The 26,308-nt window shown below is 52.3% G+C and overlaps 1 protein-coding gene across 1 annotated transcript; it reads left to right on the top strand.

Moving 5' to 3' along the window:
• The first annotated feature begins 1,331 nt into the window (after positions 1-1,331).
• Positions 1,332-25,983, top strand: CRYBG2 (crystallin beta-gamma domain containing 2). Its single transcript, XM_063106777.1, has 20 exons — positions 1,332-1,388; positions 6,645-9,576; positions 10,019-10,066; positions 10,153-10,265; positions 10,425-10,554; positions 12,683-12,822; positions 15,066-15,192; positions 15,515-15,550; positions 15,871-16,007; positions 16,169-16,295; positions 16,572-16,711; positions 16,809-16,935; positions 17,194-17,226; positions 17,376-17,488; positions 20,749-20,878; positions 21,800-21,939; positions 22,372-22,495; positions 24,065-24,223; positions 25,573-25,732; positions 25,838-25,983. The coding sequence occupies exons 1-20, from the start codon at positions 1,333-1,335 to the stop codon at positions 25,924-25,926; spliced, it is 5,061 nt and encodes a 1,686-aa protein (XP_062962847.1). The 5' UTR covers position 1,332; the 3' UTR covers positions 25,927-25,983.
• Positions 25,984-26,308: the final 325 nt, after the last annotated feature.

Raw genomic sequence — 26,308 nt, 5'->3', positions numbered from 1 at the left:
TTATCACACCCATTTTACACATGGGGAAGCTGATATGCAAGCGGTATTATAGTTAGGAAGTAGCAGAGCTGGGATTCGAGCCCAGTCGCCTTGATCCAGGCCCCCACATTAATTACTCCACTCTCCTGTCTCTTGAGATACTCAGCCCCTGGGGAAAGAGAGGCTGCATCTATTTTACAGATGAGTAAATTAAGGCATTTGGGATCAAGAGCCCCTGCTAGCAGGAATTTTGACTCCAGATTTAGCTTCTCTATTGCCAACGACACAAACCCATCCCCGCAAACTGGTGGTTTGGGAGGCATGGCCAGGCCTTGGGTGCCTCATCACATGGGAGACAGTATGATACCTGAGAGTTGGGAGCCCTCACTGCCTTGCTGTGTGACCTTAGTCATGCCACGGCCCTTTCTGGGCCTCACTCTCCTCATGTGTAGAATGGGTGGGGGTGAGTTAAATGCTGAAGGGCCTTTCCACTGTTCTACCCCTTTGTCCAGCTCTGGTGGCCCTGCAGCCTCTCCCTAGGGCAGGTGTCAGAGCCTTGCTCAGCTTCCCTGTGCCAAGGAGGACAACCAGGGGGATCCTAGAGGGCAGGGGGAAGATGCTGTCACCATGCCTCTGCCCCTGTTGATGCCTGCCTCTGCTTTCCCCTAGGCCCAGGCCCAGAGCCGCTCAGAATGGGACCTTCAGGTAGGGAGCCATGGTGGTTTATGGATTTCGAAGCATCGTTATACCTCAGAGGAATCTGCTCAGCACCTGGGGCGCCTACAGAGGCCAGCTGTGGGCAGTGCATCCGACCTGGCCAACTATGCCTCCATGGGACCTGAGAGCCTGGCACTGGCAGTGGCCTCAGCAGAGCCTGCTGGTGCCAGGCACCCCTCATGCCTGGGGCCTGCTCCTGGACATTTGGAATGGAGATCTCCAGAATGTACTTACCAGCAACACCCACACACAATCCCAGAAGTGCCTCTGAGGCCTAAGCCACCCAGTAACCTGGAAGACGCACCCCTGCCACCACACCCAGGGACCTTTCCCATGGCAGAGGGGGCAAAGGGCGAGTCTGACACTCCAGGGCCAGCCTTACCAGAGCCAGCCCAGACCCTACACACACGTTCCTCTGCCAGGAGGACCCGCTACCACATCACGGTCACCCTTCAGGGGCAACGGCAGGCACCTGGGGAGAACGGTGAAGAACCGGCCCAACCAGATCCCCACCCTTGCAGCCCTGAGGAATCCATGGGCTGGCGAGAGCCTCTCCAGGGGCTCCGCCCCATCACGGGGTGTCCAACAGCCCCGCCCCGGGAGCCCGGGCCGAGAGCCCGACCGCATCAGGGGAGCATGGCCCAGCAGCAGGAGCTCCAGGCCGGCTGGACACCTGGGTCCCCACACAGGCGGTGAGTAGAGGTTGGTCTCTGTGTGGGATGATGGTGGGAGGGGAGACTGGCCGCGCTGCCCCCTCTTGGGGCTCTCTGCTTCGTCCGTGGGCTTCTCCAACTCGACGCCCATTCATTCGGCACCCGCAATGTGAGCTGACTCTGCCACCCTCTCCCCGTGCCAACACTGCCCTCGTCCCCCTCCCTTCACCCACCGGCTACCTCCTGGAACCCACTGTCGCTCTCCTCCCCTGACCACCCGAGGAGGGGAAAGCCTGTCACGGAGAGGATGGGCAGATGGGAGGAGGTCACCTTCTCCTTAGCAACACCCACCATTTCCCAGTTCTGTCAGGTGGCCGCAGACCTAGCTTGGGAATAGATACCCAGCAAAGGGGCTGGGTGTCCTGGGGCAAGTTGCTTAACCTCTCTGGGCTTCGAGTTGTGGAGTGGATTAGGTAGCTGGAGATGAGGAAGGAGGAGGTGGTTACAGGAACATGCTTTGAACTCCAGAGAGCTGGGCTGCCAAAATAGCAGAGATGCTTATTAATTACATCTCAGTGGCAGCAATAATTACCCCACCTGGTTCTGGGACGGCAGCCAAACCTTGGTTTCTATTTGTGTTGAAATAACTCTCCTAAATCTGTGTGGTGGGCTCTGACTTGGCAGGATGGGTCCCCCAAAACTCACCGAGGAGGAGTGAACATGAGACCTCACTAGGACTCCAGGAAGGGGCACTAGCCCTCAGGCAGGGCTTTGAAGAGCTCCTAATGATGGCAGTGGTGGCTGTCATCTACAGTTTGTTTTGTAAGCATAATTTTATTTAATCCTTACAATAGCCCCATGAAGCAGGGACTAATCCCACCCCCCACCACCTAATGACAGTAGGGAAACTAAGACTCAGGAAGACTGACACTTGCCCAAAGTCAAGTAGAAAGTGAAGGGGCCAGAATTAGAACCCAGATTTCTGTAACTCCTGTGCTCTAACCAGCTCTCTATCCTGTCTCACCAAGAGGCCTCTATGGTCCTGTGCAGAGAGCGGAGGACCGAGTGGGTTTGCTGTGCAGACTCCATGGTATTCTGTGCTCTTGTGGCAGTGGATTTGGCAGCACGGTACTAGCAGAGGCAGAATCACGGGTCCCCAGATCATCTAGGCAGGAGTTGGCATGCTTGGTCCTGTGCCAGGAAAGAGAGAGTAGTGGGACCCAGGCTGGCTCTGAGACCCGCTTAGATGCCCCAGCCAAAAGAGGAAGGCTGCAGGGAGAGGGAAGGAGGGTCGAGGAGGTGGGCCTTGGACAAGTTGGGGAGGACAGAGCGGTAGGGCTAGCTGGAGGGATGCAGGGTTCTACCTGCCACTTCCCGGCTATTTGGGGTCCAGGTGGATGATGACAGACTTGAGTGTGAGGTTAGGGTTCACTTAGAAAGGGAGGTGAGCTGGCTGGTTAGCTCAGTTGGTTAGAGCGTGGCCCTGTAACACCAAGGTCAAGGGTTCAGTTCTCTGTCCAGCCAGCTGCCAAAAAAAAAGAGAGGGAGGAAGGTGACCTCCAGGGACATCATCCTTCTATATCCCCTTTCTGAGGGAGGGTTCTCTTGGTCAGGATTGGCAAACATGGGGAGGGTGGGACACAGCTGGGGCTGCAAGTGGGGATGTGTGAGATATGTGTGTATCCAAGTGTGTGCGTCCATGTTGAAGTGTAGGTGAATTTCAAGGGAAGGAGAGCTTCTGGCTGTGAATTGACTGTGTGTATTATGCGTGTGTGCACATGTGTGTACCATCGTGTCTATGTGTTTCTGTGTGTGTGTATGTGACTTGTATGTCTGTTGTGTCTCTGCTGTGTATGTCTGTGTAAGTATCCATGTGAACCATTGTGAACCTGTGGGTCTGTGTTGGTGTCTGTCTCTGTGTTGGTATGTGTCTATGTGACGCAGCGTGTGTTTGCCTGCATGTGGGCCTGTGGACTGGTTTGGCCTAGTTTGGGGGTGACTCACAGGTAAGCGGGGAGAATCCAAGACTTGTTGGGTTACACAAAGCTCTTTCCCACACCCCCCCCACCCCCTCTTCAGCCTCTCCTTTCCCAGCTCCACACACCTTGTTTGGAGTTCACAGATCACCCTGCCAACAAATCCACTTCTGGTCTGGGGCCCTGGAGAAGAGAGGTCTCTGGAAATGGCCAATTCTTCTGGTTCAGGAGAGGTAGTCTGGGTCATTGGGGTGTGTCTTCAGAGCAAGAACAGAACGGGGGAGCTATAGGCAGGCAATTCCAGCATAGTCTGAAGAATATCCTAGCAGTCATGACTGTCCAGTGATGGTACAGGTGAATTGTCAAGCGGGGGCCTCCCTGTCCCTAGAGGTATGCAGGCAGAAGCTAATGACCACATGCTTGTGGAATGAGTGACTATAAGGGGTGTTGTCCAGGGGTGGGGTTGAGTTGAGAAAGGCACTGATTTCTGATTGACAATATCTGATCTAGTTACCACCAGCTTCCTTTGAAGCTGGTCTCCTGTTGCTTTGCTGAAGCCTATGGGCCTTCGAAGTGTTGTTCCTGTTTTTATGTCTAATTCTTTGATCCCTGGACTGCTAGTATACCATCTTCAATGAGAAAGTTGGCTTTGGATGAACCTAACCAAAGCCTAGCCCATTGCCTGATACATTTAACATTGAATGAATAAGTGAATGAATGAATGAATGAATGAGTTAGAACCCAGGCTCTCCCATTTACTTTAAGCACCTTCAGGGACAAAGATTCTCAGTGGATGGTAGGTAGTTCCTATTCTTATTCAGAGATAGATGAAGAGGAAACTTAATGAGGAGGACAGGGACTTAGAAGGGCCTCAGGGAGGGGGTCAAGCTCATGTGAGTGAGTCCTAGTGAGGAAGACAGGGATTCCATGAGAAGAAAAGGGGGTCCTTAATGAGGACAGGGAGGAGGTTAGGGCCTCCGGGAAGGACTAAAATCCAGGAGTTTGGGTGTCTGGTTGTGTCCTGTCCTCTGGAAGCTCTGGCTTGGGAAAAGGACTGGGGATCCATCTAAGCCTTCCCACCTTCTCCATGCACAAGGCTTTTCTAGGGCCCTTCAGACCTGACCCAGACACTGTCATAGTTACCAGTAGTCGTGGAGTCAGGTCAGGCATCCCTGGGCCTCAGCGCCTTTCATCTCTGCCCCTCATAAAAACTGAGTCACTGCTGGGGCCACAGGGCAGGGTCAAAGTTCTTGGTTCTACCAGCTTCTCAGGAGGAAGGGAGATGGAGATGGGGGTGGAGAGGTTGGGACGGTGGGTCCATTTCTGGCCCAGGGTGGGGTCTCTGGGGTCTGCCTCCTGGAGAGAAGGAGCAGACCTGAAGACAGGCCAGTCCTGAGACTGGGGATGAACAGGCTGACCTCTTGGGGTGCTTGGGGTCTGAGAATAGGATTGCCCTGGTCCGTGCAGCCTGGAAGTCAGAGGGTGGGGGTGGAAGGCCCCTACAGGACTGATGTGGCTCCCTTTAAAAGTAAACCCCCAGTGGGGCTGGCCGGTTAGCTTAGTTGGTTAAAGTGCAGCCTTATAACACCAAGTCATGGGTTCAGATCCCCAAACTGGCTAGCTGCCCTGCTCCAAAAGTAAACCCCCATGGGCTGGCCAGTTAGCTCAGTTGGTTAGAGCGTGGTGCTGATAACATCAAGACCCAGGGTTTGGTCCCTGTACTGGCCAGCTACCAAAAATAAAAAAAAGAAGTATATCCCCAAACCAAAGAGTCAGTTTCCCAGATAAATACAAGTACATTAGGGAGTTTGGTATGGTGGTTTAGAACTTAGGGTTGGGGTTTAAGTCTTTGCTCTGCTACTGTGTAACTCCAGGCAAATTTCTAGACCTCCCTGAGACTTTTAAAAATCTCATCTGCAAAATGGGAATGTTTGTTCATAATTTACTAATAATTTATTCTTTATGAGGTCTCAAACTCATGATATTCTTCTGACGATTCCATAGGACATTAAACACAAAGCACTTAGCAAGGTGTTTGGCACAGAGTATGCCCTCAAAAAATGGCTGTTGTTGTTATTATTAAAACAGAGAAATTCACTGGAGAGTTCCTAGGGAGCTTAGAGGTCTTCTGAGGCAGGTGTTATTATTATCCTCCATTTAGTAAATGAGGTTATGGAAACCCAGAGAGATCAAGGGAGGGTCAGGAAAAAAGACCCAGGCCCCACCCCTCCAGAAGTGAGGGTAAGATGAGCTCTGCTGAAGAGGATCACAGGAGTAGCTGGACGTGCCTGGAGCCTCGGCCTCAGGGGTAGGAGCAAGGATGCCCAGATGTGGGTTCAGAAGATGGAAACTCAAAGCTCAGCTTGGCAATTTCATAGCTGCATCATCCTGGGCCAGTCACTACTCCTCTGTGACCCTCGGTTTCTTCATCTGTACCGTGGGGGAGGCAGCAATCATAGAGGAGAGAACTGAGGGGGAAAGTGCGTTGTGAAGCCCAAAGTGCTGTGTCCTGAGGAGCCCCATTTAGACCCCCAGATGCACACAAATCTGCCCCTGGCTATTATCATCACAGAGCATGCTAGCACACACACGTGCACACCTGCGAACGTTTGGTCACAAATCTCCAAGATGACAGTGGGACATTTATGAGCCAGCATTTTAGTTTATAAAGCTAGCTTTCATTCTTTCTCTCTTACTGGATCCTGGCAAGACCCAATGAAGCACATACTCTTATTACTCCAGTCTTGTGGCTGGGGACCCTGACACTTTGAGAGGAGAAGTGGCTTGCCCAAGGTCATCCAGCTAGTGAGTGACAGGCCCAGGAGGGAACTCAGCTCTGCTTGAGGCCAAAGCCCATCTTTCTTTCACTCCCTTTTTAAGCAACTTGTCAGGAACAGTGTCAGAACAACGCTGCCCAGTTTTTAGCTTTCTGGTTTTCTAGTTTTTGGCCCCTGGAGTACCAGACCCAGGGCTCCTTGGGCAGAGTCCCAGCCCACCAGTGAGTCAGACACATCTTCTTTTCTGCTCTGTCCCTTCTCTGTCCTTCCAGGCTCAGGCCTCAGCTTCACCCTTTTAAAGGACCCTGACATAGGGGATCACCTGAAAGTGGGGAGAGGGGTGGATGAAGGGCTCTGATGAATCAAATCAGAGCTGAGGGTATCGTGCCCATTTTACAGAGGAGGAAAGAGACCGAAAAGGTCAGGTGACTTGCTCGAGGTTACCTAGCCTAACTGTGGCAGGGGTAGTTATTCTGCTCTTCGGAGAGCCACCTTCACCACCCTCTGACCTTCATTTCTCTTCTTCCTGGCATCATCTGCAGGGAGCTGGACCACAGTGAGAAAAGAACACCTCAGGACAGGTTGCTGGGGCCCAACATGGAGGAGGCAGGTGAGCCCCTGGCTCCAGTCGAGGCCCGAGTGGTAAGTGCCACACTGACATGGCGACAGCGGCCCCCTGCCCAGGACGAGATCAGACACCGTTTTCACAAGGTGTCCCTGGTGTCAGGGGCCCAGATGGAAGCCCCCCAGGAGGAGATGCTTGAGTATAGCCACCGTGGAGAGGAAGTCAATGGCTTTGCTACCCAGGAAGAAGAGACTGCCAATTACCAGGACCCTCGGGATGGGGTTGACTCCAGGAACTTCAAGAGCCATGGGCCCATCTTTTCCAAGAAGTACACACCACCCCCCAAGGAGAAAAGGCCAGTGGGGAAGCTGCAGGAGACTGTAGACCATGCTGATGGCAGCCTCCAAGCTCCCAGGACTGAGCCACCAGGCTTGGGAACCAGGGCCAGGACTGAGCTCTTAGTGCCGCTGCCTGGGCCCCGTGAGCCGAGCCCCCACCCAGGTGTGGGTCTCACCAGTGGGAGCTCCTGGAGCCGCGAGGAGCGGCGAGTGACACGTACTGTGCGGACCACCACGGTGGTAGGAGGGCATGTGGAGCAACGGGTGAGCAGCTCTTTGACCATAGGGCCAACACTCTTGAGTGAGGCCCTGCCAAGGGGCCGCAATGTTGCTCGCACAGTGCGAACAGTGGTGGTGGGCCCCCGGGCTGAGGGCTCGCCCAGCCGCAGCCAGGCCGTGGAGCTGCTGAGTAGCCTTGTACCCGTGGAGCGCAGCACCCCTGCCAGCCGCCTCCCCAGGCCCATGGCTGTCATGCCAAGGAGCCCAGGTGTGAGTGGCATAGGAGGAGCAGACCTGGGACAGCTGCCTGAGACTGGGACAGCAGAGCTAAAGGACAGCTCTGTCCGAGCTCCTCCAGGCACCCCAGCAGGTGCTCATCCACCTCAGAACCAGGATGACCCTGCAGCCCACCCAGACGAAGACCAGGGCAGAGCCCTGGATGCCAGGGCCTGTGAGCCCCCGAGGGTGCAGGGAGCCCCTAGCCCCACTCAGCTCCCTCTCCAGACTTCTTGGAACCAAGCACCAGTACCCTCCTCTCCCAGACTCCAGACCCATCATGCCCCCTCCCTGGGCCCAGTCCACCCCCCAGAGCAGCCTGTGATGCCCACTCACCCTGGGGCCCAGCCAACTCCCCATGTCCTGCCCCCAATAAAAAGGGAAGGGCTCACAGATCCCCCTGCTGCCACTACCCTGCCTGTGGTGAGGATCAAGGTTGTTACAGTCCCTGAACAACCTCTTGTCCTATCCTCTGCAAAAAGGACGGTTGACCCCAGCCCAGGAGGTCTTCCTGTTCCATCCTTCCCAGAGAATAACTTGGTTCAGGACTCTGAAAATGTCTCTATCTCCTCCCTTACTCAGAAAGAAGTAGCGCAGGGTCCTGGTGCCCCTACCAACCCATCCCCCATCCAGAAAGAGGTTGTGCAGGGCCCTGGTGCTCCTACTGACCCATCCCCCACCCACAGAGAGGTTGTGCAGGGTCCTGGTGCTCCTACTGACCCATCCCCCACCCAGAGAGAGGTTGTGCAGGGCCCTGGTGCTCCTACCGACCCATGCCCCACCCAGAAAGAGATTGTGCAGGGCCCTGGTGCTCATACTGACCCATCCTCCACCCAGAGAGAGATTGTGCAGGGCCCTGGTGCTCCTACTGACCCATCCCCCACCCAGAGAGAGATTGTGCAGGGCCCTGGTGCTCCTACTGACCCATCCCCCACCCAGAGAGAGGTTGTGCAGGGCCCTGGTGCTCCTACCGACCCATGCTCCACCCAGAAAGAGGTTATGCAGGGCCCTGGTGCTCCTACTGACCCATCCCCCGAACCAGCAAGGGTTGTGCAGGGCCCAGAAGGCAGCCCTAGCACCCAAAAAGAGGTTGTCCAGGGCACTGAAGGCAGCCTTGCTCCTTCTCCCTCCACAGAAGAGACTGTGCAAGGCTCAAGTGCCCCTGCACCCCCGTTTCCCAAACAGGGTAAGGTTGTCCAGGGTTCAGGTGCTTCTGCTGCCCCATTTTCTACCCAGAAGGTGGTTGTCCAGGGCCCTGCTGTTCTCCCTGCCCCAGCCTCCTCAGTGGGCAAGGTGTCCCCCAGTCCAGGAGGCACCCCTGCCCCAGGGCCAACTGGAGCAGAGGCCAGGATGGAGTCTCAGCTGGTCCCTGACTCCACTGAGGGCAAGATGCTCCCAGAGCCATCAAGGGAGGAGGATGAGGTGGCCCTGGCTGCTGACCTGGAGATTTTCCTGGATACCCTGCGGAGCATGGAGCCCCCTGAGATCCTCCGCACTCACCGGCTGCCCCGAGCTCCCCGCTCCTCCTACCTGGCCATGTATGCCACACTGCCTGCCATCGAGGAGGACCAGCCCGGGCCGTGGCTGCTGGGACCCAGCCCCCAGGAGGTGCCTGCCCTGGCAGAGGAGGAGGAGGAAGAGGAGGCTGAGGAGGAGGAGCCAGAGAACCCCTATCTGAGTGATGATGAGAAGCTCCAGCGCAGGCAGGAGAAAGCTGGGCCCAGCCCCTCCTGGGACTTCCGCCCTGCCAGGCCCAGCCAGGTCTCTTGCTCTCCTCTGCAGATGATGAAGAAGCACGTCGCAGGTGCCCAGGGCCCCCAACCAGAGCCGGGGCCGGAACTGCCTGTGGGCAGCAGACACACTTCCCGTCTTGGGGGCAGCCTTCTTTTTGGTGGTCTGGCACCCGCCACTAAGGAGGCCCCCGCCCTGGAACCACTGGGTGCAAAACTATCTGCTCTGCCACCTCATGGGGCACCAGGGCTCAGGAAGGTGCCAGGACAGTTGCCCCTGCTGTGCAGTGAAAGGCGGCTGCCAGAGAAGCCTGAACGTGCCCAGCCCCCAGCCCTGGAGGGGTGGGTGAGTGAGGCCTCGGGTGGGCAAGGGAGGTGCCTGGCCTCACCTGGGTCAGGGTTTGGGTGGTGTGAGGAGAGTGGTACTGGGAGTCAGAGACTCTGGAGGCAGGAGGCTTGGGTTGGAGGTCTAGTTCAGTTGACTTGTGCAAGCCATGTCTCTCGGGGCCTCAGTCTCCCTGTCTGTGCTGTGGGAGGTTTGCACTGTGGATTCCCAAGGGCTTGGTGGCTCCCATATCCTGGAAGCTAGGGAAGGGGAGTGGTAGCACCCAGCTCCTGGGACAGGCTGATGAGGCCTCTGAACTTGGGAACGAGTGTGGCATCCTCTGTGGGCCAGCTCCTTGGGGGTGGAGGCCAATAGAGAGGATGTGGGATCCTTGGAATGGCAGGTTGTGGGGAAGCAGTGAGCAAGTGACCCCGTAAGGCTTTCTGTCACTCCTCCATTCCAGAGCCCAGCGCTGAAGACCCAGGGCAAGCTGAACACCAGGCCTGGAAAGGTAGGGGTGTGGGGGCAAGTGGGTGGGGGCAGCAGGAGACAGGGACCTGGAGACAGGGCCTGAGGACCCCTTCTGTGCCTTCTCAGGTGGTCCTCTTCTCGGAGCCCGGCTGCCAAGGCAGCAGCAGGGAGGTCTGGGAAGACGTTGCTGATGCCTCAGGCTGGGCCCTTGTAGCCTCCATAAGGGTGGTGCGAGGCTGGTGAGTGGAGAGTGCCCAGCGGAGGGTCCTGGCTGTGACCCCAGGGGTGCAGAGGACAGGGAGCGTGCCCAGGCCAGCATGGCAGAAACCCCGTCAGCCACCCAGCAGCCTTGGGCCCCTCCTCCTTCCCACCTATGACCCTGGGGTCTCTGCCCACAGCTGGGTGCTATACGAAGAGCCGGAGTTCCAGGGCCAGAAGCTGGTCCTCCCTGAAGGAGATGTGGAGCTCGGAGCCACGGGGCCAGCGTGGAGTACCCAAGGCATTGGCTCCCTGAGGAGGGTTGTCCGGGTGAGTGGGCTGGAGGCGGGGGCCAGATGTTGCCCATCTGCTCTGGGCCCTGGGCCCTGAGGAGGGAGACAGCCTTGGGTGCCTAGAGTTGGAATCTTTGGGAGAGATTATGTGGGGCAGGGGGTCAAAAGGGGTTTATTATGGACTGACCTGCAGATTGTCGACCTTTTAGCTGACTGGGCAAGGAAGGGATTCTGGGGAGCAGGGGCCAGGCAGAGGCCAATCCCCAGCTTGGGGAAGTTTGAGCTGGTGCTGGAGCAGGACCAGGTTGGAGCAGCTGAGATGGGGTGGGAGTGGATGTGAGGTCACCTGCCACTCAGGGTCCAGGCTCTCAGGCCCAGAGTCAGACCCGAGGTGCCATGGATGTTTGTTCATTCATTTGCTCACGGATGCTCACTAATGTCCACTGTGTGCTAGGCACCATGCCAGACAGTGGTCAGGTGGGGGAGATCTGCTTTCTGCCTTGCAGGGTTTATAGTCAAGCTAGGGTATGAGGGTTGGGTTTGAAGCAGGAAAGCCATATAACCGGACTGGGGATTTAGAAACATCCCTCTGGGGCCGGCCTGTGGCTCACTTGGGAAAGTGTGGTGCTGACAACACCAAGTCAAGGGTTAAGATCCCCTTACTGGTCATCTTAAAAAAAAAAAAGAAACATCCCTCTGGTTGCCAAGTGGAGAAAAGACTGGGGATCCTGGAGGCAGGGAGACAAGGAAGGGCTGGGATTTCCAGCTGAGGGGCACCTCTGATTTTTGAGGGAGGGCTGTGTGGTTTGTAAAGTCAGTGTTAAAATTTCATATTTGTAAAACAAAAAACAACATTGTTCTCACAGCACAAATTTACAGACTACTGAAATTAAGCTGAACAAAACCATCTTGACCTCTAGGGAGACCCAGAAGAAAGTGCAATGACTCCAAAGCAGGACCTAGCAGACGTTTGGGGCTTTTTTTTTTTTTTTTTTTGTCGTTTTTTTTTTTTCTCGTGACCGGCACTCAGCCAGTGAGTGCACTGGTCATTCCTATATAGGATCTGAACCCGCGGCGGGAGCGTCGCCGCGCTCCCAGCGCAGCACTCTACCGTGTGCGCCACGGGCTCGGCCCTGTTTTTTGTTTTTAATGAAAGGATGAATAACTGAGTCCAGAGCTGTTGCAATATTCTTGGTAGGAGATGGCAAGAGTGGATGAGCCTTAACTAGGGCAGTGGCCCAGGAGGAGGGTATGAGAGTTTTCAAAGCCTCTCCAGAGACACACAAATGTTTGTGGACTATTTATTGTGAGATGCTCTATTTGTTGTGAGTGTCACATGATAAATTCATCTTCATGTGGGAGGTAATGAGGCTCAAGAGAAAAAAAAGCTTTGAAGTCAGATGGTCCTGGATTCATTCGATTCATTCAGCATGGATTGGGCACCAACCATGCACCAGGCATGGGGGAAGTGCTGGGTTGCAACGGTGAACAAAAACTACACTGCTCTGTTCTTGGCTTTGCTACTTACATGCTATGTGACCTTGGGCAGTTTGCTGAGCCTCACTTTCTTCATCTGTGAATGGAGTAATAACACCATTGGGAGGGCTAAATGGGATGGGGAGGATGTGACCTTTGCACAGTGCTTTGCCCTCAGTAGAGGCTTTATAAACATTTGGTGAATGACTGAGATGAAAATAATCCTAGTAAGAAAGAAAGCCCAAGAGTGCAGAGAGGATCTGCTGCTTCCAGGGCTGAGGTGCAGGCAAAGCCAGTCTGAACAGAGGCAGGAATCACACATAACGGAAGGGTCAAAGTGGGACATCAGGTGGTGGCCATCTTGCCCATCCCTCCACCAGCTGGAAGTCAGGCTACCCAGAGGCAAGGGGATGAGCAAGGTGCTTTGCATGTTCTCCTGGGAACTTTGGTCTTGGGCCCCAAAGGCCCAGCAAGGGACCAGCAAGGGCTTTGTTCTCAGGCCTGGCTAGCTGACCGTGCAGAGAAGACCCCAGTTACCCTCCTGGTTTATGGGGAAATGGACACAAATGTTTTCCCAGAAGCCCCCTGGACCCCTGGCTGGACAGACTTGGGAGTGGGGCAGAAGTGGGGCAGGGGTAGTCTCCAAGGCATGCTGTTCTACATTTCACTTCCCACCCCTCCTTCCGCAGGACTACAGCATCCCGGAGATCCTTCTGTTCTCTGAGAAGGGCTTCGAGGGGGACCAAGTGAAGCTAACTGGGGCCCTGAAGGACCCCCAGGGCCTGGAGAGGCCCCTGAAGGTGGCATCTGTCACTGTCTCTGCAGGATTGTGAGTTTGGACTATTTATTTTATTTTTTTAAAAAATTTTTTCCCTTAATTTTATTTTGTCGATATACAATGTGGTTGATTATTGTGGCCCATTACCGAAACCCCCCTCCCTCCTCCCTCTCCCCCCTCCCTCTAACAATGTCCTTTCTGTTTGCTTGTCGTATCAACTTCAAAGAATTGTAGTTGTTATGTCTTCTTCCCCTCCGCCCCCCGGTTTTCTTGGTGTGTGTGTGTGTGTGTGTGTGAATTTATTTATTTATTTTTATCTCCCACCAATAAGTGAGAACATGTGGTATTTCTCTTTCTGTGCCTGACTTGTTTCACTTAATATAATTCTCTCAAGGTCCATCCATGTTGTTGCAAATGGCAGTATTTGATTCGTTTTTATAGCTGAGTAGTATTCCATTGTGTAGATGTACCACATTTTCCGTATCCACTCATCCGATGATGGACATTTGGGTTGGTCCCAACTCTTGGCTATTGTAAAGAGTGCTGTGATGAACATTGGGGAACAGGTATACCTTCGACTTGATGATTTCCATTCCTCTGGGTATATTCCCAGCAGTGGGATAGCTGGGTCATATGGCAGATCTATCTGCAATTGTTTGAGGAACCTCCATACCATTTTCCATAGAGGCAGCACCATTTTGCCTTACCACCAACAATGTATGAGAGTCCCTTTTTCTCCGCAACCTCGCCAGCATTTATCGTTCAGAGTCTTTTGGATTTTAGCCATCCTAACTGGGGTTAGATGGTATCTCAGTTTAGTTTTGATTTGCATTTCCCGGATGCTGAGTGATGTTGAGCATTTTTTCATATGTCTGTTGGCCATTTGTATATCTTCCTTAGAGAAATGCCTACTTAGCTCTTTTGCCCATTTTTTAATTGGGTTGCTTGTTTTTTTCTTGTAAAGTTGTTTGAGTTCCTTGTATATTCTGGATATTAATCCTTTGTCGGATGTATATTTTGCAAATATTTTCTCCCACTCTGTTGGTTGTCTTTTAACTCTGTTAATTGTTTCTTTTGCTGTGCAGAAGCTCTTTAGTTTGATATAATCCCATTTGTTTATTTTTCCTTTGGTTGCCCATGCTTTTGGGGTCGTATTCATGAAGTCTGTGTCCAGTCCTATGTCCTGAAGTGTCTCTCCTATGTTTTCTTTAAGAAGTTTTATTGTTTCAGGGTGTATATTTAATTCTTTAATCCATTTTGAGTTGAGTTTAGTGTATGGTGAAAGGTATGGGTCTAGTTTCATTTTCCTGCATATTGATATCCAGTTCTCCCAGCATCATTTGCTAAAGAGGCAGTCTCTTCGAGTTTGGGCTATTTTGAAATTCCTTCATTTAATATTCACTGCGCTGGGTGCTGGGGACACACAAGTGACAGGACATAGTTCATACCTTCAAAAGTGCTCAGTCTGCAGGTGGGGACGGGCAAGTAAACAGACAATAGCAATCCAGAGTTCTGGGCTGGGGGAGCACAGGGCTGCGGGAGCTTGGAAAAGTACCAAACCAGCCAGGGCCAGATGAAGTGGGGGAGTCAGAGAAGTCTTCCTGGAGGAGGAGGCACCTCAGCTCGATGAGTTGGTCTAGAATCTAAGCTCCATGAGGGAAGGGATTTTGTATGTTTTGTTTACTACTGTATCCCTGATGCCCAAAGTGGGGTCTGTCCCAGAGTAGATGGCCCTAAATATTTGTTAATTGAATGAATGGGGAAAAGAGTATATCTGGCAGAGGGAACAGCACATGCAAAGGCCCGTAGGTAAGAGATCTAAGCTTCAAAATTTCAGCCTGAGGGCTGGCCCATGGCTCACTTGGGAGAGTGTGGTGCTAACAACACCAAGTCAAGGGTTAAGATCCTCTTACCGGTCATCTTTAAAAAAAAAAAAAAAAAATTCAGCCTGGCCAGTGTAAGCAGCAAGTAGAGAGATATGAGGCCCAGGAGGAAGGAAGGGGCCACATCGCAGGGCCTTTTTGTGTAGCTGGGCTTTATTGTGAGGCTAACAAAGAACTACTGGGGGGTTTTAAGCAGATATGTGTGCTGTTGAATTAGATAGGGCAAGGTCAGAGGAAGGGAGACTGTGGAGTGGCCACTGCAAAAGACTACAGAGGACTGAAAATGTCCTCTAGAGTCCCCCTGTTGGGAGCCTCCCCCCAAACCTCCTCCTCCTCTCTAAATCTTTCTTCCTATCCACCAATCTGTATCCCTGGGGTTTGGGGTACAGCAGCCTCTTTGCCTTCCCCCAGGTGGCTGTTGTACCCCAAACCGTTCTTTGAAGACACCCCCTTCATCCTGGAACCTGGAGAGTACCCCACCTTGGAGGCCTGGGGTACATCGGATCCCAGTGTGGGCTCCCTGAAGCCCATGAGATTGGTAAAGAGCAGGACACACCCACAGGCCAATAGGTCTGTGCTCTGCCTCTGGTCCCAAGTAGTCTTGTGTGGCCCTGCAGTCTGGGAAGGAAGGGTTGGGGGGGGGTGAAATGTAAAACAGCATCCTTTGGAGACTATCCCTTGGGAGATCTTACTGGGAATGAGGATTGGAGGAGAGGAAGGATTAGTCCAAGGGGTGGGAGAGGGAAAAGACATGGGGTTGGCCATCTTTAGGGGTCCCAGGGATAAGAAAATCCCAGGTCCCAGCTCCACCTGTCTTCCTCCACCTCTGGGCTGGTGTCTCAGCTGTATCTCCTCTGCAGGGCTGCCCAAGTGTGGAGAAGCCAGGGGAGCCCAAGGTAAGACTCTTGGCTACAGGGTCAAAGAGGGCCTTGGGTGGGGGTAGTGGTGGTGGCGTGGCCATTGTGGCCTGGACTGGAAGACCAGAGAAAGGAAGATGCTGGGGACCAGCAGCTGGGTCTGGGAGGAGAGAACCCGATGGGCTCACTGGGAAGTGGCTTTTGATATGGAAGGACCAAGCAGAGGTCAGAGTAGAGTTATGTAAGGAGATGGAGCTCAGTGAGTGGGTGGGAGGGCTGGGGGAAGAGAGCTCTGGGCCAGATGCTGGCTAGAGGTCTGGGTCCCCATGAGTCCCCACCAACCTGACATTCTCCCTCAGGCTGTGGTGTATGAGGCCCCACGCTTTCAGGGCCAGAGCTGGGAAGTGAGCAGAGACATCTACAACCTGCAGCAACCAGAGGACAGCCAGAGCCCCCACCTGGCCTCTGTGGGGTCCCTGCGAATTCTAGGGGGCTGGTGAGGACTCAGGACCCTTATTTCTGCCTCATCACTCCCACTGGCTTTTACCCTTAGGGGTGGGGAGCGACATGGGCTGCCTAGGGGTGGGGGCAGCCGCCTTATCCACCTGTGGGCTTCTTGTGACTGAGTGTATCTGCCCATCCTCCCCCTTCCCCCAGCTGGGTGGGCTACGAGAAGGAAGGCTTCCGGGGCCACCAGTATTTGCTGGAAGAGGGGGAATATGCCGACTGGTCACACTGGGGAGGCTATGACGAATTGCTGACCTCCTTGCGGGTCATCCGGACGGTAAGCAAGGGCAATTGGGCCACCCCTCTGCCTCTGGCCACAGCCAGACTTCCCCCAGTGCAGTATGTGGAGGGAAGAATTGGTACCCCCTGCCCTCTTTTCCCTGGAAGTGTTCTCTGAGGGCTCCTTCCTGCTGCTCTTCCCCAGGCCACACTGAGCGCCTCACCCCTAATTCCCCGGGTGGGCTACAACCCTGGGGTCTGGGCACTCTCAGGGGGCAACTCTCAGGGGTTTCCGTCCATGGGCTGGAGAGACCTGACTGTCCCTGGGGCCCAGGACTTCGGGGACCCGGCCGTGGTGCTGTTTGAAGCCATGGACTTCGAGGGGCACGGCGTGGAGGTGAGCAAGGCATTGCCGGACGTGGAGCTGGTGCGACACGGTCCCAGCACGCAGGCTATCCACGTGCTCAGCGGCGTGTGAGTGATCCCGGGTGGGGAGCGGGGCGGGCCGGGGGCCGATCCAAGAGAGGTGCCGTCTCCACGCCCGCTGACCCGCTCCCCGCCCTTCCTGCAGGTGGGTGGCCTATCAGGAGGTGGGCTTCTCTGGGGAGCAGTACGTGCTGGAGAAGGGCGTGTACCGTAACTGCGACGACTGGGGCGCGGGCAACAGCGCCCTCGCCTCGCTGCAGCCGGTCCTGCAGGTGCGTGTCGGCCGCCGTGGGCGGGGCCTCTGCGAGGGGCGGGGCTTGGAGTCAGGGCGGCGCCCACCGCAGCGGGGGGGGGGCTGGAAGGACCAGGCTCGGAGGACTGAGGGGGCGGGGCCCTGGGAAGGGGCGGGGCTAAAGCAAGCCGGGGACCAGGGAGAGCCACGGCGGGGTTGACAGTAACCAAACCAAGAGGAGCTGAGGAGAGGGGCCGACAGCTTCCTTAAGTCGCGAAACTTTGGTCCCTCCCTTCAGGTCGGGGAACATGATCTGCACTTTGTCTCAAAGGTAAGGAGCGGGAGGCAGGGGACTCCTCGGGGAGCTGGTGGGGGCGCACATGTCCCTTTCCCTCATCTCGAAGCTCTTCCCCCTCCACCATTCTCTCTGTCCCACTCCGTCGCCCTCTTTCACTCTCACCTCCTCTCCTCTGCCTCCAGATCCAGCTTTTCTCCGGCCCCAACTTCCTGGGCGAGCATATCACCTTCGAGGATGACCAGGCCTTTCTGGCCGCCGCCTTCCAGCCCCAGTCCTGCCGTGTCCAAGGCGGCAGGTGAGGACGGAGCGGGTGGCGGGCGGGGTGTGCTCGGGGCGCGCGGGGGGAGCGCCTGCCCTGAAGCGCTTCACTCGGTTTAGGAATCGGGGCTGCAGGAGGAGGGTCTGTCGGATGATTTCCTTCCTCCAGCCTCCTTGGCATTATCAGTTTTGTCCTGAGACATTCAATTTTAGACAAACAAAATAAAATTTTAGTGGAAAATGTAAAGCTGTAGATAGTAGACAGTATAGTATAAAGAACCGCAATCTTGTTTCCTGTATACCTCTGCTTTATTTCAAGTGGAGTATTTTAAATCCCCGACCCAACATAAAATTTCACTGGTGAACACTTCAATATGTTTCTCTAATATGAAAGAACTCTCCCCCCACATAGCTACAACTCACGATCACATCTAATAAAATTAGCAATGATTTGTTAATACTACCTAATATCCAGTCCACGTTCAAATTTCTCCCATTGTCTCAAAAAAGCCTTTGTGAAATTAGCTTTTTTAGAGGATCCAAAAAAGGTCCACACATTGCGTTTTGTCAATTTGGTCTCTATAATAGTCCCCCTCCTCTTCGTTTCATACCATTTACTTATTTAAGGAAACCCAATAATTTGTCCTGTAAGTTTCCCATATTCTATATTTGGCTGATTGCTTCCTGATGGTGTCTTTCAACTTGTTACTCTGTCCCCCATATTTCCTGTAAAATGATAGTTAGAGCTAGAGGCTTGATTAGATTCAGGGTTCTTTGTTTTGTTTGTCTTTTTGGCAAGAAGATTGTATAGGTGGTGCCATATGCATAACATTAGGAGGCACAAAATGTCTGGTTGTCCTACTTTTTTTTTTTTTTTTTCCCAAAGATGACCGGTAAAGGGATCTCAACCCTTGGCTTGGTGTTGTCAGCACCACCCTCAACCAGTGAGCCACCCAGCCATCCCTATATAGGATCCGAACCCGGGGCCTTGGTGTTCTCAGCACCACACTCTCCCGAGTGAGCCACGGGCTGGCCCTGGTTGTCCTACTTTTAATAATGTTGAGATCCCTACATTATAAAATTCCCCATTTATCTTTCACCTATGGTTTTAGCACCCATTGATGATAATTGCCAAGACCCATTATTTCTTCAGAGGTTACAGAACGATTTTTCTTATTTTTGTTATTCGTTCTATGGATCTTAGCTAGCGTACTTCAATAAAGAACTTTCCCTTTTCAACTATTTGTTTACTGGAAATAGTTTATACAGAAAAGGCAGTCTATCATTTCCTAAGGATCAATTTTTGACCTTTTCTTTTTATCAATTTTGAGAATAATTTCTGAATTGGTAGCTTAGCAGCCACCAAAGCTGACCAATGAAGTGTTTTATTTAAGTACTGTTATGAACTCATGGGTTTTTATGTATTTGATACGCTTCAATCCATTTCAGTTACTATTCTTTGTATGCTCAAATTGTTTTATCTTTGGCCAATGGGAGCCCCTTCAAATGGCCACTGGGTCCTTTTGATATGACCCCAACAGTTTTGATAATTTCATTGTTGTTCTAGTACAATAAAATGCCCCAGGACGATTTTGTACATTTTTTGCCCCAAACCTGGAATCAGCCATTCCCCGAGGAACCCTGGTTATTTTTAGTGAGTGATATTTAGAGAGCAAAGTCTGTATGTTAGATGTTTCAAAATTATAGTACCAATATTACTATTAACAGTAAAAACCACGGAATGCTGTTTGGAGTTTCTTGTGGTTCTTTTTGTCCTCAGGACATTCACCTACATCACATTAGGCATGTATAGTTCAAAGTACTGTGTTTTAAAGACATTTGCAGTAATACTTTTTTCTGTATGGTTATATCACCAACTTGATATACAATTAGGTTCCTTTATTTAATTTATTTTCAATTTTTAGGAATACTTTTCATTTTTATTCAATTCTGTTTTTTAATTACATAAAATATTTACATGGTTCCTGTCTTAGTTTGGGCTGCTATAACAAAATACCATGGACTGTGTGGCTTAAACAACAGAAGTTTATTTTCTTGACGTTCTAGAGGCTGGGAAGTCCAAGATCAAGGTGGTGGCCAGTTCGGTTCCCCAATTAAGGCTCTCTTCCTGGCTTGCAGAAGGCCTTCATCTGCCTGTGTTCTCACATAGAGGGGAGAGAGAGCTTGAGCTCCTGTCTCTTCCTCTTCTTATAAGGACACTAATCATGGGGTCCCACCCTTACGACCTCACCTAAGCCTGATTACCTCCCAAAGGCCCTACGTATAAGTACATTGGGCATTGGGGCTTCAACATATAATTCTGGGGGAACACAACTATTCAGTCTATCACAGTTTCAAAGCCAATAGCATCCATCTCTGTCTCTGCCACCCTTTCCTCTCCCTCCCCCATAGCGAATCATTTTTTCAGTGTTTGGTTTATCCATCCATTGTTTATTTTTGAAGCTGCAAGAAAATATACACTCATGCACAAATTTACATATAACTATTGAAACCAAATATATTTTGTTTCCCTCTCCACATCATCTTACACAAAAAGGAAGCATACTACAACCTGGTGAATATACTAAAACCCACTGAATTATACACTTTAAAAGAGTGAATTTTATGATATGTGAATTATATCTCAAAAGGAAGAATACTATAGATACTGTAATGCACCTTGTTTTTTTCACTTAACAATTTGAAGATCACTTTATATCCCTTTAAGAGCTGTTTCTCATTCCTTTTTAACTGCTACTTATACTCCATTTTTTTCTTAGTTTATTCAACCAGTCCCCTATTGATGGACATTTGGGCTGTTTCTTCTCTTTGCTATTGCAAACAGTGTTGTAATAAATAGGTTTGTGTTGGAGCTAGCCAGTTAGCTCGGTTGGTTAGAGCACAGCCTTATACCACCAAGGTCAAGGGTTCAGTTGTCTGTACCAGCCAGCCGCCAAAAAAGAAAAAAAAAAAAAAAGCCTTGTGCATATGTAATTTCATGTTTTTGAAGGGTGTCCTGAGGATAGATTCCTAGATATGAGATTGCTAAGTGATTGGCCACAGAGTTTTGCTTGATATTGCCAAGTTCCCCTCCACAGGGGCAGTATGATTTCATTCAGTTCTTTCTTAAATCGGACCTCAGTCCCTGCTGCTGCAGTGCCTGTTCATCCTTGACCTCACCTGGACTGGGGGAACACAATCAAGCCAGTGTCTACTCTTCCATATCCAAGGGGGAAGGCCTGGGATAAGGCAGGCTCAGGGACTTCCTCACATTCCCCAACTCTTCTCCTTCCCCAGCTGGATCCTCTTTGATGAGAAGAACTTTGAGGGTGACCAGCACATTCTGTCTGAGGGCGAGTTCCCCACTCTCACGGCCATGGGCTGCCTATCCTCCATGATCCTGGGCTCTCTCCGGAAGGTACCACTGGTGAGTGCCTCTGTCTAGTTCCAGGCAGCCTCGGAGGCAGAGGTTGCTGAGGGGGAGTCCTGGGCACAGAGCCTCTTCTCACTGCTTAGTGGGCTGGTGAGAGTTGAGTCCAGTCTTTTTCAGAATCGCCCCAGGTCCCCTTGACTCTGGGGCTTCAAAGTCAGTTCAATTTCCTAGATATTTATTGAGTATCCACTGAGATAGGTCCTGGGGACCTTGAAAGAAATCAGACACCCTTCAGACAGCCCTACATTCAAGGAGCCCATGGTCACATGGACATGAAGATTACAATGCAAAGTTGCAAAGTGGTGTATCCAGATACAGAAGTGCGGCAGGGACAGGAGGGACCAACACTCAGGGGTGGGCTAGGAGCAGGGGTTAGCTCTGCCAAGGTGATGTTCCATGCAGGGAAGGATGACAGGATCAACTAGAAAGATGGCTGGATCTTTCTGCCACAGAAAGAATGGGAGGGGACAGGGCAGTGGGGTTGCTGCTACAGTGACCTGGAATAAATGGTGATACCCTGGACCAGGCCCCTTATGACTACACATTGGGCTCTGAAGACAGACCTGGATCAGAAGTCCAGCTTTAGGGTCTGAGCAAGCGGTTTACGGTTTACCTTCTCCAGCCTCAGTTTCCCCTCTATTAAGTAGGGATGATAATAGCATCTACCTTATAGGGCTGTTCAATTATAATGAGATCAGATAAAGCACTTAGCACAGAATCTGGCATGTAGTAAGCCCCGAATCAATGAGAACTGCTCGGCTGGACGTGCCCAGGAGTTGGTGGCCCTGTGCGGCGAAGCTCAGGAGGGAAGAGGGCCTGAAGCACAGATCTCGGGTCGGTGTCTGGGACCGCGGAGCTGGGTCTAGCACTGGGGCTCTCGTGGCCTCACCGCTCCTCCATCCCCCTGGGCCCCAGCACTTTTCGCAGCCCTCCATTTTCCTGTACGGACTGGAGTGCTTTGAGGGGAAGGAGATCGAGCTCAGTGGGGAGGTGCGGAGCCTGCAAGCCGAGGGCTTCAACAACCACGTGCTGTCCGTGCGGATCAAGGGGGGCGTGTGAGTGTGTTGTTCCCAAGCCACCAGGTGTGGGGGCTGCTAGTGGGGATGAGTGAGTGGCGGGATGGAGATCCCAGGGGTCTCTGGCCTCTTCCCCTCCCCGCTTCTCTACTCCCTTCCAAGCCAGGGAGGAGGGAGAGTGCAAACAGAGAAGGGCCACTGGCTCGCAGGACCTGGGCCCCCACCCAGTGGGCCTCTCAGGGCCCTGTTTTGCCCTGCAAACCCCAAATCTACTGCCCAGCCTCCCTCTCCCCCCCCACCCCCCGCCCCACCCGGGACCCTGACCCCTGACCCCTGACCCCAGACTGAGGAGTCTCAGCAGGAGAGAAGAGGAGGTGGGGGATGTTCTGACGTGCGCACCTCCTCCTCCACTTGCTTGTCTGCCTGTCTGTCTGTTTTCTTCCCTGTGTCTCTGGCACCTGCTGGGCCCAGCTGGGTGCTGTGTGAGCACAGCGACTTCCGGGGCCGCCAGTGGCTGGTGGGCAGCTGTGAGATCACCAACTGGCTGACCTACAGCGGCACCCAGAGGGTGGGCTCCCTCTACCCCATCAAGCAGGTGGGTAGCGTGTCTGGGCTTGAGCGTGTCTGGGCTTGAGCGTGTCTGGGCTTGAGTGTGCCTGGGCGGGCCTATCTGGGTGTGTGTCTGTCTGTGTGTTTCCCAAACACAACGTTTGGAAGCTTTTGTCACAGTTTCTGCCACATCATCATTTCTCTTAAACCACTATTTACTTAATATTTTTCTCTAAATCAACTCTTTTTTAAAAAAAATTTTATCCGTGCCCTAAGGAATAACATCCATCAAATCATGAGTTTGACATGTATGATTTTATTTTTTCTTAGTAGACATTATAATAAATGCCATTAAATTTTCAAAAATAAGTTTATCCACATAGGACTGAAAATTATCTCAATGTACACCCCCGGTAGTAAGCAAACATCACTGTGGGGAACAGTGTGTCCGCACATGTGTTTCTGTATGTCTGTGCCTGCGTGTCTAGACATGGGTATCATTTATGCATACACATGTTTATGTGGTGGCATGGCTGTGGGCTCTGTGTGTATGTGTGTGTGCATGCGTGTGCATCTGAGGGTATTTTTGTGCCTGTGATGTCATTTGTGTCCGTGTGTCTGTGTGCCTGTAGGAGTTCTGTGTATGTGTGTGTGCACGTGCATCTGTAGAAGTGTATTTATGCCTGCGCATGCCTGTGTTTGTGACACTGTTGAGAGCGTGTGTGTGTCTTTGTATAAGGATATTTGTGTAGTTCCCATATTCACAGATTGTAATAACAACATTGCTGGAAGAAATCTTGGAGATTATCTTCAACCCTCACATTTTACAGATGGGGAAATAAAGGCCCAGAGAAGTGGACAAGGATTTGCTCTGCAATCTTGGGCAAGAACTGTACCTCCATGGATTTCTGTTACCTCATCGTTAAAATGGGGATAATACTTATCATGGGGTTGTTTTGCAGATTGACGATAATGTATGTAAAACCCTTAGAACAGTGCTTGTGTGGGTAAGCACTCAACAAACATTAGGTGTGATGGTGATTGTTACTGTAATTACTGTCATCACCACCCAAGACCTGCAGCTGATTTGTGGCAGACTCAGGTCTGATGTCTGACAGTGCAGTGTCCACCCCATCAGGGTCCCTCTTCAGCATGGGTGTGTTCATGCGTTTCTCTCTGTAAGTGTGTGTGCGCTTCCGTATTCCTACACACGTCCATCCTTGTAGCAAACAAGTGCCTGGCACAGAGTAGGCTGGGCAGACCTGTGCATCGGTTATGATGTGTGAGTCTGGACGTTTGCATGTATTTGTGTCTTCTATGAACTTCAGTACTACCATGCGGACCATGGGTGTGTCTGTCGGTGGGTCTCTCTGTACATGTCTGTGGGTACATCTATAGACATAGAAGTCTGTGTGCATGTGTGTGTGATGCATGTGCCCTTGGGGGCTGTGTGTATAAAGACGGAGTGACTTATAAGCAGGGTCAAGGAAAGTTTGGGGGCAGGAAGATGGCTTGGAGCTTGATACTGAAAGGTCCACAGTTGAGGGTATTGGGGGCCCAGGTCAGGGCATCCCTGCCTGGGGACTCCTGACTCTCAGCCTCTCTCTGCCACCAGCGCCGGGCTTATTTCCGCCTCTGGAATGTGGCACTAGGGGGATTCTTAGCAGTGCCAGACCATGTGGAGGACATGAAGGCGGGCCGTGTGGTGGTCTCCAGGCCCCAGTCAGGAGGCAGCTGCATATGGTACTACGAGGATGGGCTGCTGAAGAACCAGGTACTGATTTAGGGGCTGGGATAGGGACACCTAGGCATTCGCAGGCCCACCTTGGGGAGTCCCAGCCCAGTCAGGAACAGGACCCACCCTTAGGCCAGAGAGACAAAGAGATGCGCACAGATGCCAGGACCCTGGGGAGGTGGAGGATGCAGCCTGTGTACCCCTTGGCAAATCATAGTGTTCTCTGGGCCTCAGTCTGCAAAACAGGTGTTGATTTAGATACTTCTAAAGGACCTCCCAGCTCTACTATCCTGAGACAGAACTTGAATCCTATTAATAATGATAGATTGGCTCCATAGACATTTCCTGAGCATTTACTATGTGCCAGGCCCTATTCTAGATGCTGGGGATGCACCAGTAAGACAGAAATGATTCCTGCCCTCCTGAAGCTTACATCCTATTCCGAAGAGACAGAAACAAATTAGTCAAATATCTTAGTATATTCGATGATGAAAAGTGCAGTAGAGGAAAGACATCAAGAAAGGAGAATGGGGGGCCGGCCCGTGGCTCACTCGGGAGAGTGTGGTGCTGACAACACCAAGTCAAGGGTTACGATCCCCTCACCAGTCATCTTTAAAAAAAAAAAAAAGAAAGGAGAATGGGTAGTATCAGGTAGCCCTGACAAGGGGAGACCTTCCTGAGGAGGTGACCTTTGAGGGAGGCAGCCATGCAGATGTCTGAGGGGAGAGCATTCCAGGCAGAGGGGACAGCGGGTGTGCAGGCCTAGAGGTGGAACATGCCTGGCATTTTCAAGGACTAGCAAGGACCCCTGAGTGGCTGGAGTGAAGTGAGTAGGGGGAGGTTGCAAGAGATGAGGTCAGAAAGGTTATGGGGAGTGTAGGTCTTTGTAGGCCATTGAGATGTCTTGTCTCTTACTTTGAGCGAGAGGAAATACTGCCTTTGCCTGGCTCTGCATCAAGCCCTTCACACGAATGCTTCCTATAATTCTTAAAAAGCACTGTGGGGCAGGTCCTGTTGTACTACCATTTTACAGCTGAGGAAACCAGAGCACAGAGAGGTTAAGTAATTTGCTGAAAGTCACACAGCCAATAAATGTGTGGAGGTTTATCTAATAATGCTAAAGCCTGTTCTTTGGGAGTCCATCATGGGAGGATTCCTGGAGGAGCTAATGTTTTTCTAGTTTTTTTATGGTTTGTCATGTTGAACCCTCACAAAAACCAGCATTTGGGGATTTCTATCCCCAGGGAAACTGAAGTTCAGAAGGATTAAGAGACTTGCCTAGGGCCACAGTCCATAAGAGCCAGGATTCAAAGCTGGATGTGTTAAGGGCGTCTTAGGTGGAGTCCCTGTGGGGAGGAACAGTGCTTAATGACCTCCTGGGGCCTCAGGTGGCCCCCACCATGAGTCTGCAGGTGATCGGACCCCCCAGCCCCGGATCTAAGGTGGTGCTGTGGGCTGAGAGTCGCCTCCCGCGCCAGACGTGGAGCATCAATGAATCGGGCCACATCTGCAGCCAGATGTTTGAAGGCCAGATCCTGGACGTGAAGGGTAATGTGGGATGTGCGTGTGGGAGAGGGCACCTGAGGGACTGAGGACAGTGGAGCCCCCAGCTCTCTGACTATCTCCCCATCTCTTAATCCCCCCCACCCCCAGGTGGCCGGGGCTACGACCGAGACCACGTGGTGCTGTGGGAGCTGGCCGAGGACAGGGAATCCCAGATCTGGACCATACACGTGCTTTGAACTCCCTTCCCCATCTCCTTCCTACCCCCAGGTGGCTTTTGCTGGGATGAAATGTTTTTATAGGGTTTTTTGTTGTAACATAAGCTGTTTTCTAAGATGCTGCCTGATATCCTTGTCTCTGTGCACCTTGATGTTTGGGGGTGGGGTGGGGATTTGTCCACATGCCTTTTCCGTTTGCCCTCTTCTCTCCCCGCTCTTATTATTATTATTTTTTTGGTGGGTGTGGCTCAGATGTAAGGCCTCCGTCTGCCACCAGAGGGAGTCATGGGACCAGACTAACTGGTGAGTGTGGTCGTTTATGTAGTCACCCGAATGCCACGTTCTAAGAGTCTGCTCTGAGCAAGGCCTGGCACTGGGCTTTGGGGGCGCAAACACGAACCAA

This window comes from Cynocephalus volans, chromosome 8 (assembly GCF_027409185.1).
Source record: "Cynocephalus volans isolate mCynVol1 chromosome 8, mCynVol1.pri, whole genome shotgun sequence".
In the NCBI taxonomy this organism is placed as follows: Eukaryota; Metazoa; Chordata; class Mammalia; order Dermoptera; family Cynocephalidae; genus Cynocephalus; species Cynocephalus volans.
Note: the sequence above shows the minus strand (reverse complement) of the source record. Positions and strands in the feature narration are given on the sequence as shown.

Bases quoted from the DNA above. Each gene is read 5' to 3' on its own strand.
- CRYBG2 (XM_063106777.1), top strand. From the start codon at position 1,333: ATGGCCCAGCAGCAGGAGCTCCAGGCCGGCTGGACACCTGGGTCCCCA. The intron at 12,823-15,065 runs GTGAGTTTGGAC...GCCTTCCCCCAG, and splicing joins GTCACTGTCTCTGCAGGATT to GTGGCTGTTGTACCCCAAAC. The intron at 21,940-22,371 runs GTGAGTGTGTTG...TGCTGGGCCCAG, and splicing joins GTGCGGATCAAGGGGGGCGT to CTGGGTGCTGTGTGAGCACA.